The 13,957-nt window shown below is 47.2% G+C and overlaps 1 protein-coding gene across 1 annotated transcript in view; it reads right to left on the reverse strand.

Annotated features, from left to right (window-relative positions):
- The window catches only part of POLE (DNA polymerase epsilon, catalytic subunit), a 79,919-nt gene that overhangs the window by 2,477 nt on the left and 63,485 nt on the right, over positions 1–13,957 (reverse strand). Inside the window, exons 38-48 of the mRNA XM_083716752.1 lie at positions 13,223–13,399; positions 11,526–11,749; positions 10,305–10,525; positions 9,060–9,264; positions 8,180–8,353; positions 6,423–6,548; positions 5,219–5,351; positions 4,324–4,516; positions 3,479–3,610; positions 1,974–2,167; positions 1,604–1,804 (exon numbers count right to left, since the gene is read on the reverse strand). Coding sequence (XP_083572878.1) covers positions 1,604–1,804; positions 1,974–2,167; positions 3,479–3,610; positions 4,324–4,516; positions 5,219–5,351; positions 6,423–6,548; positions 8,180–8,353; positions 9,060–9,264; positions 10,305–10,525; positions 11,526–11,749; positions 13,223–13,399 — 1,980 coding nt within the window. The remainder of the gene's footprint in view (positions 1–1,603; positions 1,805–1,973; positions 2,168–3,478; positions 3,611–4,323; positions 4,517–5,218; positions 5,352–6,422; positions 6,549–8,179; positions 8,354–9,059; positions 9,265–10,304; positions 10,526–11,525; positions 11,750–13,222; positions 13,400–13,957) is intronic.

The following is a 13,957-nucleotide window of genomic DNA, read 5'->3' on the forward strand; positions in this document are numbered from 1 at the left end:
GCATGCAAGAAGTGTGTGGGCACAGGCAGGGGGATGTTACTCCAGCCAGTATAACTTCCTGTTCCACTGGTCTGGAGTGTCCGGGTCCCCCTGCATGTGACCTGGGAGATGGCCATGGCTCTGGCCGACTCTACAAAAGAGCCAAGTCACACAGCCATTTTCTTAGTCTTGAAGTTCATCTTGATACTGCTGTTGTCTTGTTCTATCTTTTGCTGCCATGCTGCTCTCCTGCAGCCATTTTGTTCTCTTAATATAATTTTGCTGTCTGCTGGCTCAGCCAGCAGCACACGAGTTCAGTGTCCATATGAGATGAGCTCTTATGTAACTACTAAGTAAAGCCTGCCTTTCAGGGATCAAATCATGAACTGAAATGTGAGTAAACTTCTTGTTATTTTAAAGGAAAGACTCTTGTGTCTTTATTCTTTTAAGAGGGATCAAAAGGGGACACCAGGAATAATCCATCCAGGCAAGACAGATTGGATTACTTAACTAAAGAGATTCAAACGAATATGCAAACTGCCTTCCTGCTATATTGAGGAGAATCTGTTCTGCTATATCACTCACTAGCGTGAGTGAAGGAAGGATAATACTTATTCAATATACCCCTTTCCTACTATCCTTAACATTCCCACAAGAAGGTTCTGGGTTCAATCAGCCACCCCCAAATCCAGCTGGAACACAAGGCTTTTGATATAGAATAATTTAATAATAATAATTTGATATTTATACCCTGCCCATCCGGCTGGGTTTCCCCAGCCACTCTGGGCGGCTCCCAACAGATTAAAAGAAGAATAAAACATCAAACATGAAAAACTTCCCTAAACAGGGCTGCCTTCAGAAGTCTTCTAAAAGTCAGATAGTTGTTTATTTCCTTGACATTTGATGGGAGGGCGTTCTACAGGGCAGGCGCCACCACCGGAGGGGGACCTCAGGCTGAACGATGGAGGTGGAGACGCTCCTTCAGGTATACTGGGCCAAGGCTGTTTATGGCTTTAAAGGTCAACACCTTGAAACGTACTGGGAGCCAATGTAGGTCTTTCAGGACCAGTGTTATATGGTCTCGGCGGCCACTCACAGTCACCAGTGTAGCTGCTGCATTCTGGATTAGTTGTAGTTTCCGGGTTACCTTCAAAGGTAGCCCCACGTAGAGCGCATTGCAGTAGTTCAAGCAGGAGATAACTACAGCATGCACCACTCTGGCAAGACAGTCCACGGGCAGGTAGGGTCTCAGCCTGCGTACCAGGTGGAGCTGGTAGACAGCTGCCCTGGACACAGAAATTACCTGCACCTCCATGGACAGCTGTGAGTCCAAAATGACTCCCAGGCTATGCACCTGGTCCTTCAGGGGCACAGTTACCCCATTCAGGACCAGGGAGTCCTCCTATCCACCCACCTGCCCCCTGTCCCCCCAAAACAGTACTTCTGTCTTGTCAGGATTCAACCTCAAAGAGCCACTGCCACCCAGAGTAGACAGTGTGGGGCTGCAAGGATAAACAGCCTGAACAAAAGCAGAGAGGGGAGGCTGCATATTCTTCTATCACCTGTTCTCTAAACTAAAAAGGACTGCTTTGGAGTCAATCGACGATCACAACTTAGCTGGTACCTGAGAGAGGGCCGGGTCCTTGCAGAGGTCCAGGTCTCGGCAGAAGTTGCAGTTCCTGCAGATCATCTCTGGGATGACGTAAGAGCGACAGGGGTCCCGGAACTGGGCCTCTTCTGAGAACTCCCCCACTTCAATCAGGCGGAGCAGGTCCCGTTTCAGCTTGCTCACCTGGTTGGCAATGTTCGTGTCCAGAGACAATACCTTTGGGGGTGGGTGGGCAGAAGAGAAACAGCAGATGAGCCAACCGGGCTCTTACAGAGTGAGGTGGGAGGGGGCAGGAGAGAGAACAAGGCCCCATTGTGAGATCACAGTACATCCGCCGCTGACATGGTTGCAGCTGTCCCTCCCCTCTGCCTACAGAGATGCTCACCTTGCAGACGTACTTCACAAACTCCAGCGCTGGATTGTTGAGCATCAGGTGGGAGCCGGGCAAAGTGGGGAACATCTCGGAGGGCTCTGTGGTCCGTCGGGAACCGGTCACTTTCTTCTGCACCTTCTGGGTGATGGTGAAGAAGCTCTGAGTGAGCTCGTTGGTGACGTACTCCTGAGAGAAGGTGATCATGCCTGAGGGGGCGGGAGAGAGGAAGATGTGTGTGCCTGAAAATGTGATGTGGCTCAGCCAGCAAAGAAAATACCATATTTTCCCAATGTGTAAGACAACCCTTATTTTTTTTTAACCCGAAATTAAGTTGCTTAGCTTTTATTGGGGGTGGGGGTCACTTCCGCCAATCGCTCACCTGCCTGCCTGCCACTGCCGATCGCACACCTTGCCACAGCCGCCAATTGGCTACCTGCTTGCTTCCACCAACAGCCCACCCGCCCTTCGCCTGCCCAGTTGCAGCAGCCAATCGCCAGCAGGCCTTCTGCAGCCACCAATCACCCGCCCAATCACCGCTGCGAATCTCCTGCTTGCTGCTGCCATTAATCCTTTTTTTTGTAATTTTTTTTATTAATTTTCAATTAAAGACATTCCAGTTAATAATAAATCAAATTGGTTTTAGAATAGCTTTGGAAGTGGATATAGGCTGTAGGGTTAAAAGTAGAAGATAGTGTATTTTTAAAAAAGTATTATTTGTAAGGGATAATATGTGAAGCTTTTAATGGTAAAATTAAGTGTGATTAAAAAAAATGGTTAAAAATTATGATATATGTAAACTGCTAAAGATGAGGTAAAATGAAAATCAGATGGGGGGAAGCTCACCTAACAATGTTTAGAAAAAATAAGGATAAGACAAGAATTTGTTTGTATTGTTTGTTTTTCTGTTTGTGTTGTTTATTAGTGTTATAAAATAATTTTTTTTTGGAAAAAAATAATAAATCAAATTGAATCTTGCCACATTAAAACATAAACAACAAAACCAATTATACAGTCCGAATTAAACATTTTTTTTGGGGGGGGCTGCTGCCATTAATCTGCATTTTATCTGTGTATAAGATGACACCCAATTTTTGCCTTTTTTTTTAAAGCGAAAAGCATTGTCTTATACGTGGAAAAATATGGTAAATAACAAGAGCCCTATTTCACGGGTGGGGAAACCAAGACCTGGCCATGGGGACCTGCCTACCCCTTCAGGAATTGTCCCTTTGTTGTAAATTGTGCATGTGGGTTTTTATAGTTACCTGCATGCATGAAACAGGAAGAAGCGACTTGCCTAGCAGTCATAATTAAAAATACTTCCAACATTTACAGAACATTGTTCAAAGCCCTACCTATAAGGGTTTGGTTGGTCAGCAGAGGGAAATGGGAATTGGCCTACGGTTACCTCCATCTTGATTAATTCACGGTGGAGGCCAGATTTGAGCCAGAGAGTCCCCAGGACTGGGCTATCTCACCCAAGGGTGCAAGTCCAGGGTGGGACGTGGCTGGGTACTCACCAGGCATGACACCTGCCTCTCCCACAGGCTCCTGGGAGACCTGGCTGCTTGCTCGCCTCTTGATGGGGGTGCTCCCAGGAGCACTCCGACGCATCTCTTCCTTCATGCTGTGGTAGACAGCAACGATGTATGCTGGGGAAATGGCAATGCAGTCATGAGAGGACAAGCAGAGACACGTTTGTCTCAAACTCTGCTTGCAGGGACCTCTCTGGCTCCTCCCAGCCCCACCTGCTCCACCTCTGTTTGTGGAAAAAATGGCGGGCACCTGAAGGGTCAGGCATAACACCCCCCCCCCCTGCAAGCAACTGCTTTCCCCTAAGCAAGGCCTTCTTGGGAGCCACGGCAGGAGCCTCCAGTTGTTTTTGGACTACAATTCCCATCATCCCTGACCGCTGGTCCTGCAAGCTAAGGCTGCTGGGAGTTGTAGTCCAAACAACAACAACAACCCACAGCTGGAGACTGGAGTTTGGAAAACCCTGTCATAGTAGTTAGTGTGTTGGAAGAGGACCTGGAAAAACAACCCAGGTCACTGGGTGATCCAGTTACTGCCTCTCAGCATCATCACGACCTCGCAGGGTTGTTGTGGGGGATAAACGAGGGGGAGAACCATGTATGTCACCTTGAGTTCCTTGGATGGAAAGGTGGGAAATAATGCAATAAATAAGCAAGCATCCAAGTCATAGGGGAAACAGGCAGTAAATGGGATCTGAGCAGACTCTGGGATGGTTGCAGAACTTGAGGGAGGAGAGGGGCTCTCAGCGCTAGAAGCAAAACCCTTTGTCCTCCCCCCTCCCCGGTAGGATTCAGCTTCAATCACTGGGGCAAACCTAGAAGCTCCTCCTCACCAGACACGATCATGAGGAAGTAATTCTGGCAGGAGGCTGCTTGGGGCAGGTACTGCATGATGTTCCAATTGTTCTCCAGCAGTTCTTCCACCCCACTGTCCTCTTCAGCCCCTTCTTCCTTCTCCTCCTCTTCTTCTTCCTCCTCCTCCCCTTCACTGCCTTCAACGGAGACTGCCTGTTTATCACTGGTCCCCTGCAAGGAGGGGACGGAAGACCAGATGCCGACAGTCTGGCAAATGCCCCCTTCCCACTCGGTTTCTGGACCTGGGGCAGGGAACCCTTTCTCAGGCCAAGGGCCGCATTTGTTTATGGGAAACCTGTCGGGGGCCACATGGAAGTGGTGGGCGGAGCGAGAGGCAAAAGTGGGCAGGGCAATAGACTTTAAAAAAAACAAAAAACATTTGTATAGTAGGCTAGTTGCTACAAACACAACTCCCTGTCCTCCATCCAGAGAAGGAAGGGCAATGTTAGAGTTCAAGGACATATTCCAGCCGGGGGGGAAATTGGAGAGGGATGTGTGGCTGGGGAAGAGCCCCAAGAGCCAAACAGAGAGGCTTGGAAGGCCATATTGGGCCCTTGGGCCAGGGGTTCCCCACCCCACCCCTGACCTCCTGCAGCCAGGAGATCCCTGGGGATCAAATACAGTGGTAACTCGGTTTTCGAGTGTCTCGGAAGCCGAATGTTTTGGTTTCCAAACGCCAAAAACCCGGAAGTAATTGTTTCCGTTTTTGAATGTGCCTTGGAAGTTGAACGGTTTTCACCATTGAAATTGAAATTCTTTGCGCTTTGGTTGTTGAACGTTTTGGAAGTCAGATGGTCTTCCGGAACGGATTACGTCTGACAACCGAGGTACCACTGTGCTCCCCAAATGCACCTTCCTTGCTGGTTTTCTTACCTCCCCGTAGTGGATCTGGGACGGCACTTTGCCCTTGATCCCGCCATAATTCGCTGGGTCCATCCACAGCAAGAACTCCCAGCAGCGCGAGAAAGAAATGGTCAAAGAGTGGAAGATTTCTCTCGAATGGATGCTGGAAGAGGAAGGAGGGTGAGCCATGCAGAATCTCTCAGGGAGGCAGAGAGAGAGAGAGAGAGCTCCCTCCGCAGCCCCAGATGGAGTCGTCAGGAGAACAGCCACAATGTGATTACAGTGGTGCCTCGCAAGACGAAAAGAATCCGTTCCGTGAGTCTCTTTGTCTAGCGGTTTTTTCATCTTGCGAAGCAAGTCCATTGACGGCTTAGCGGATTAGCGCTATTAGCGGCTTATCGGCTTAGCGAATAAGCAGATAAGCGGCTTAGAAAAAGGGGGCAAAACGGAAAAAACAACAACGCAGGAACTCGCAAGACATTTTCGTCTTGCGAAGCAAGCCCATAGGAAATTTATTTTGCGAAGCACCTCCAAAACGGAAAACCCTTTCGTCTAGCGGGTTTTCCGTCTTGCGAGGCATTCGTCTTGCGGGGCACCACTGTATGAGAAAAACTCAGTCGCCAACTCCCTTGACCAGTCCATTGTGTAGCACCCATGGCCCTGAAGGGACATAAGGCTACAAGGAGCATGGGCTGGCAAGTCCGGGGTGCCTTTATCATCCTCCCCATATTAAAAGAGAACTGGCATGGTGCAGTGGTTACAGAGTTGGACTAGGAGCTGGAAGACCCAGGTTTAAATCCCCATGAAGCTCCCTCAGCCTAACCTACCTCAAAGGGTTGTTGTGAGGGCAAAAGGAGGAGGAACAGAACTACTACCATTTTTTATATGCTGTTAGCTGCCCAGAGTGGCTTGGGAAAGCCAGCCAGATGGGCAGCGTATAAAGAATGAAATGATGATGATGATGTATACCTCCTTGAGCTTCTTTGAGGAGAGGCGGGGTAAAATTACAACGAAATAGAAATAAAATGAAAAAGGTCAGTCTCCTTTCATGGTGGCTAACAAGTGGAAACCAATAAAGAACATAAGAAGGAACTTAATGGAGTGAAGGAGACTAAGGGGAGATTTAAGATTAGGCACAAAGCCAAAAGGCACGTCTGAACACAGGGTCCTTCACCAGGCATTTGAACGTCAAAAGGGGGGGGCAGGTGGACACTTGAAGGGGTTCTAGAAGCACCTGTTGGTGATGTACTCTACGTAGGCCAGGGCATCTTCGATGCGCCGCTTCTTGGTGCATAGGATGATGCGGTTGAAATTGGCGTAAACCACCGAGGAGCCGAGGCGCTTGAACTCTGCCACCAACCTGGGAGAAAAGAGAGAGTGGAAGGTGAAAAGGAAAAAGGGGTAGCTGATGTTGCAGTTGTGGATGGATCTATGCTATGTACAAGTGGCGACCCGGGACAAAAATGTGACATGCGTGTCTCTGACCCCCCAAAAGGAATGTGGATCTGATACAAGGTTTCAGCCCTCCATAGGAAAGTGGGCTCCTGTGGGCTTGCTCAGTGGAAAATTTAAGAGGCAAAAAGTCACCAGCCCCAAATCTGGTGGGCTTTTTTTTGGGGGGGGGGAGGCTATATACTAGGGGTCCTGAGTCTGGAGAAAGGAAAAGACATCCGTCCCTCCTGAAACCGTCTGATACAGGGAAGGGAGTTTTTAACCTCATTATGCACCACCTTCCACAAACCTAACCCTCCTATTAAGGACTTGAGCAGCCAATTCTCTCCCCACCACCCTGCTCTCTCTATACTTTTTTTGTTGGGGGGGGGGGAGGTTGTAAAAAAAAAAAATCGATCAGGTTGAGGTCCACCCAAACATGCTGATATTAATCTGTATGTTTAACTTAAAAAGATGTACTGATGGTTATTATATATTTCATGAGAGTTGATGGTGGTTTTCATTTATTATTATTTCTTTTTCCATTCTTAAAAAATGTATTTATGGTCCTTCTATTTTCCCTCCCCTCCCCTTTGTTAAATTTGCGCATAATTGCATGATACATAAAATATGTTTTTCAAGAAAAGAAATTTGCACATCAGAAAGTTCGTAATGATAAAAAGGGATTGCTGAGCACGGCAGAGAGGCACCACCTAGTGGGCTAGTCCAGGATTACAGAAGCAAATAAGTTTTTGGATGTTTTTCACACCACCAGAAATCAACCAGCATTGCTTGGGAATTCATAGAAACATTTTTTTGGGGGAACATTTCCGTCTGCCATCTTGATTCAGAATGGCACCTGAAGCAATACATCCATACATCAAAACTCTTTCTTCAATCCCAGGAAGAGATTGCGCCAAATTGGGTGGTGGATATCTTCAGAGGTGTCTAAATCACTGCAATTCAGAATGGTTTGGGTCCATCACCTTGATTCAAAATGGCACCTGATGGGTGTCCAACCACAGCCAAAAAACAATCTCCAAATTTGTGCCAAATTTGGCAATGGTATCTCAAGAGGAGGGAGAGGGGTGGCGCTGTGGGTTAAACCACTGAGCCTAGGACTTGCCGATCAGAAGGTTGGTGGTTCGAATCCCCGCGACGGGGTGAGCTCCTGTTGCTCGGTCCCTGCTCCTGCCAACCTAGCAGTTCAAAAGCACGTCAAAGTGCAAGTAGATAAATAGATACCACTCTGGCGGGAAGCTAAACGGCGTTTCCGTGCGCTGCTCTGGTTCGCCAGAAGCGGCTTAGTCATGCTGGCCAAATGACCCAGAAGCTGTACGCCGGCTCCCATGGCCAATAAAGCTAGATAAGCACTGCAACCCCAGAGTCGGTCACAACTGGACCTAATGGTCAGGGGTCCCTTTACCTTTTTATCTCAAGAGGCATCTGAATGCGAAGAGGAGAGAGGAACAAACCACTCCCCAAAAGGTACAATAGGCAAGTTGGCTGTCTATATTTTTTACAAACACACACACAAGAAAAAGAGAGAGATGGACTCACTGGAGGAAGAGCTTCTTCATCATGCTGTGCAACATGCGGTGCAAGGCAGGATCATAGAGCAGCGAAGTCGGGGAGCGCAGCCAGCGGTAGAAGTGAATCACCTGGTTGTCGGCGTAGACGTTGTGGTACTGCGTGATCTCCTTCACCCAGCCGACCACCACGCTCTTCAAGACCCTGTGAGCGAGCAGAAAGGTGGAAGCTGGCCAGTAGATCTACAGAGCTGCAACTAGAAATCCCACAAATCCAAGCAATTTTTCTTCTGACACCATTGCTGCTTTTCACCGCACTGTCTGCCTGTTCTTCTATTTTCCCCCGATGAGAAGTATGCAAAGGTGGTTGGTTATTTCCTCCTCCCTCCCAAACCCTTTTTCCTTTTGTGCTGTAACTTATCAAATTGGAAGTCTGAGGGTCCCTTAAAAAAACCCCACACCTTTCCTTTTAAGCTACAGTGGTACCTCGGTTCTCGAACTTAATCTGTTCTGGGAGTCGGTTCGACTCCCAAAACCAAAAACCAAGGTGTGGCTTCCAATTGGCTGCAGGAGCTTCCTGCAGTCAAGCGGAAGCCGTGCTGGATGTCTGGCTTCCGAAAAACGTTCGCAAACAGAAACACTTACTCCCAGGTTTGCGGCGTTTAGGAGCCAAAATGTACAAGTACCAAGTCGTTTGAGAACCAAGGCACAACTGTATTTGTAAGCAGTTCTGGGAGGCTTTTACGGCTGAAGAACAGGATTTTCCTTTTTTTAAAAATCTATAATCTCCCAATCCTATGGCAGTCTGGAGGACCAATGGGGTGGGATCCCTCACACATTCCACCACCAGGGATGACCGGCTTGTGGGGGAGAGGGCAGGATTCCCTGCAAAGCCAAGCCACGGGCCAGACCTGAATGTGTTGGAGCAGAGGGCTGTTTCGTCGTAGCTGGCCAGGGTGCTGGCTGCCTGGTTCCCCGTGACCATGTCCTCCAGCGACGCTGGCTGGATCACATCAAAGCTGATGCACATACTGGAGGCCCCCTCCATGTCGTTGACGTGATGCGACTGCAGGACGGTGTTCACCGCCAGGCTTTGGATATCGAGCTCCACACAGACTGCAGTGAAAAGAGTGAAACTGGGTCCTGGGTTCAAGGGCAGGAAAGCCCAGCACTGCATCGCAAACCCTGGCCAAAAGGAATGTCTCTCTCACCATCCCAAGGGGAAAGGCTTGCTGTGAATGAAGATCTCTGACTACTAGAAACTAGAAAGGAAGCTAATAATAATAATAATAATAATAATAATAATAATAATTTACTTATACCCTGCCCATCTGGCTGGGTTTCCCCAGCCACTCTGGGCTGCTTCCAACAGGAGATTAAAAATAAATTAAAACATCAGTCATTAAAAAACTTCCCTAAACAGGGATGTCTTCTAAATGTCATATACAGTGGTACCTCGGGTTAAGTACTTAATTTGTTCCGGAGGTCTGTTCTTAACCTGAAGCACCACTTTAGCTAATGGGGCCTCCTGCTGCCACTGCGCCGCCGGAGAAAATTTCTGTTCTCATCCTGAAGCATAGTTCTTAACCCGAGGTACTATTTCTGGGTTAGCGGAGTGTGTAACCTGAAGCATATGTAACCCAAGGTACTACTGTAGTTGTTTATTCTTTTGACATCTGATGGTAGGGCATTCCACAGGGCGGGCGCCACTACCGAGAAGGCCCTCTGCCTGGTTTCCTGTAACCTCACTTCTCACAGTGAGGGAACTGCCAGAAGGCCCTCAGCGCTGGACCTCAGTGTCCGGCTTGGATGATGGGGGTGGAGACGCTCCTTCAGGAATACAGGATGGCATACTGTCATTTGGGAGATGGCGCTTACTGAGAAACCCGACATGAAAACTTCAAGCAATCAGAGTCCATGAAAAAGAAAACAGAGACTTTCATGGTGAACTGGTTGCCGTGTACTCAACATATGAACAATGACTCTACAGGACAAATTGGACCTGCCACGTTCCCTGATACGTGGTTATGGTAATGCCTTCCTTAATGCTCGTATTAGCAACCCTCAGAGACTCGTCAGGTCATCTCCTAATATTCTGTTTGAATATTTGAACACCCATGGAACAGAGAACTGCAGACCCCTTTCCTGTTGCTCACCTGTGGAATAGCAGCCCGGGTTATTGATCTCGACAGAGACCCTCTCGTCGAACTCCATGACCAGGCGGCTGTCGTCTGCCTCCTTGCCCCCCAGGTCCGGGCGGGAGGTGGGAGAGAGCCACAGGAGGTGGTTGTGGCGGTGGAGGTGGCGGGAAAAGAAGAGGTCCGTGCCAAAGGTGGAGATGTCGTCAGGGAGGTTCCCGATGGGGATGTGGTAGTACCTGGGCAGAAGAGAGGTGTGGAACGGGGAGAAGACGACCTTCAGAACATCAGCCAGAAGCAGAATTGGAACTGCAGAAACAGACTAACTGCCTTAACCTGGGCTTTTGTTTGGAATTCGGCATACTGATTCATCCACCGCCGCCACTACGGCTTGCACGTCTCACCCTTCTAACTTAACCAGTGCTCCCCCCCACCCTGGAAAAATTGGTGCCAGTCCTCACCATGAAGCTTTTACAGGAAATGCCAGACTTTTTAAACAACAAAAAAAGAGGTGCTGGTACTGTGTGCCCTGGAGTACCCCTTAAAAAAAAACACTAAACTTAACTATGAAAGTTAAGAGATCAAGAAAAGGTAGATTTAATGCAGGAGTGGAAACCTTTTGTTGAATATTTAAAGAACTACTGTACACATGCTAGAATGTACTTAGGATTTGTTTTTGTTTTCTTAAGTTTTTATTTATACTTCTCAAATTTATACTTTTCATTAATTTTACAATCATGTTAACATTTCAAAGTTTGACTCCCTTCCCTCTCTGAGTTTCCTTAAATTTATTTTTTAATATCTTCTGCATATCCAAATTCATTTAATTTGCCCCTTTAACTATCTACTTTAAAGATAAACTCTTATGCAACTGCAGGTTATTAAAACAATCCTGCTGATGTTTTTATCTGTTTGCAATTTATCTGTAAACATTCAACAAACTGTTTCCATTCATTTGTAAAAAGTTTGTTATCTTGATTTCTTATAAAATGCACATAGGACTTGAATGAAGAACAGCAGTTGACTATAATGTGGAAAAGGCAAGGCACAGAATATTTACAATATGCAGCAAATTTAGAAATTACGGGGGCAACCATAGAGGGGAAGTCGAATGAGAAATGGTATTTGGAAGTTTGCACCATCTTGTAAACTTCTGGAATTTAGAAATAAAATATAAAATAAAAACAAGACCCTTGCCGTTTCCCAAAACCCGTGTGTCTGTGCCGCTGCCTGCCCCACCTGCTCATCTCAAAGGCCTGAGAAAGGCAGGTGTCCAAGCTGAGGTAGCGCCGGATCATGTGCCGCGCAGCATGGCGCTGCCAGTCCAGGATGCTGTAGTTGACGTCGTCGGCCACCTGGACGGGAACCAGCGGGAACTCCTCCAAGACGGGCATCCCTCCGACCAGCCTCTTCAAGTCCCAGTTGGACTGCACGGCAACGAGGGTGGGTCCCCGGCGCTCGTCCTGAGACAGAGGGAGAGAGAGAGACAGCAGGTGAAGGAAAAGGACGATGGTGTAAGGTAGGACGGTGCCCTCAAGGGATGCGGGCAGGGGCTTTCCCAAGAGCTGGCAGCAGGGTGGATAAAAACCAATGATTTTTTAAAAAACAAAAAAATCAAGAAAATTGGAATTTTTTTTATTCAAATCGGATTTTTAGAATAAAATGCTTTTGGAGGAAAAATCTTTCTAAAGATAGTTTTCTATTTAAGTTACCGCATTTTCCCATGTATAAAACGACCTTTTTTCTGAATTTCTTTTGTGATAAATTGAGGGTCGTCATACACGGGTTAATATGGTAACTGCAGCGGTAGCAGGGAAATGTTGGAAATGAGGTTGTTTACCCACTCTTCCCAGCTTAGGAAGAGTATTTGGTGAGAGCCAGTATGTGGTGTATTACGGCACCAGTTCCGTCAGCCAAAGGGGGGGGGGATTGTTGAAAAGCAGCTCAGCAAACTTACAAAAGAAGCTCAACAACTGTTGAGGGCTCCCAAAAATAAGCATTGTCTTATACATGGGGCCATGTTATACCCGGGGAAATATGGTACAATACAGACCAAAGGCTATTCATCAGGAAATAAGGATTTGTTTTAAGTTTTTCATATGTGCTAAAACTCAGTCTAAGCTTTTTTTTTTAAAAAAAAAAACCACACCAGCTAACAAACATGGATATATATGGTATCATATTATTGTTTTAGTTAATTAAATGGTTTAAATTGCTATTAAGGAAATGATTTTTTCTCTCCCAATAAAGTACAGCAGAAAAGTTGCCCAAATAGAAACACAGTTAACTTATTAAACCTCACAATAATTTCATAATTATCGGTCTATGTATTTTGAATAGTATAACCAAGTCAGTGATTTCTGCTATAACTGTAAAAGCTACTCTGAAAATTTATTATTCCAAAAATGAAACCTTCATCTGGTTGTAAATATTAAGATTATAACCAGCAAGAAAGAAAGAGCTGTTCGACAGTGGAATTTGCTGCCAAGGACTGTGGTGGAGTCTCCTTCTTTGGAAGTCTTTAAGCAGAGGCTTGACAACCATATGTCAGGAGTGCTCTGATGGTGTTTCCTACTTGGCAGGGAGTTGGACTCGATGGCCCTTGTGGTCTCTTCCAACTCTATGATTCTATGATTCTAAGAATGAGTCTTTATGTAAAAAAAGAGATTTAAATCAAGTCTTACTGACTAGTGATTTAAATTGATTTGATTGAAATTGAATCCACCCTGGCTGGCAGCGAGCAGGGCTAGCTTTAGGGTGCCCACACTGAGTTCCATGCTGCGGGGGGCACCACAACAATGCTGGAGAACGGAGCGCAAGAGGCGGGCACTGAATTTTAGCGCTGCTGGAATTGGGAGAGCCCGAAGTCTGCCACTGCTGGGGGGCTCAGGGTTGGCCAAAGAACGGAGGCGAGCGCTGGATTTCCCTGCTGTTACCTTGTAGCCCAGCAGGAGGCGCTGGATGGCCCTGCAGACGGTCTTGAGGTCCGTCTCCGCTCGCACCTCGAAGGAGTGCTTGTTGGGAGGAAGGAGCTCCTCGCCCACCTTCGCCACCATGGCGCTGTGCTCTGCCGAGTACATGTTGTTGAGGTTGGGCATCTGGTTGCTCCGCACCTGGAGCCGAAGGGAGAGAAGGATGCTGGAGACACAGCTGCAGGTAAAGATCTGGCTCCGTGAAACCATCTGGATGAAAGGACCCTCAGGCGGGGAAGCCGAGGAATCTGCAGCTGCCAACTGGGCTTCTAAAACCGCAGAAGCCGATACCCATAGAACCCTGATTTCCCCTTTTTAAAAAATAAATATTTTTTACTCATTTTTGCCTTCAAAATCATCATCACAATTAAATGATATACACATAGGATTCTCTGAATCCCCGGACTTCCCTCCATCGTTATTCTTTTCCAACTGCATCTTATAATGTTCTCTTTATTTTCTTAATACAGTCAAACCTCGGCTGTCGAACATAATCCATTCTGGAAGCCCGTTCGGCTTCCAAAATGTTCGACAACCGAAGCACAGCTTCTGATTGGTTGCAGGAGCTTCCTGCACTCAAGCAGAAGCCGCGTCGGACGTTTGGCTTCCGAAAAACTTTCAAAAACCAGAACATTTACTTTTGGGTTTGCGGCATTTGGGAGCCAAAATGTTCCAAAAAGGAGGTGTTTGGGAGCCAAG

Source organism: Podarcis gaigeae (genome assembly GCF_964106915.1).
Source record: "Podarcis gaigeae genome assembly, chromosome: 16".
NCBI lineage: Eukaryota > Metazoa > Chordata > Lepidosauria > Squamata > Lacertidae > Podarcis > Podarcis gaigeae.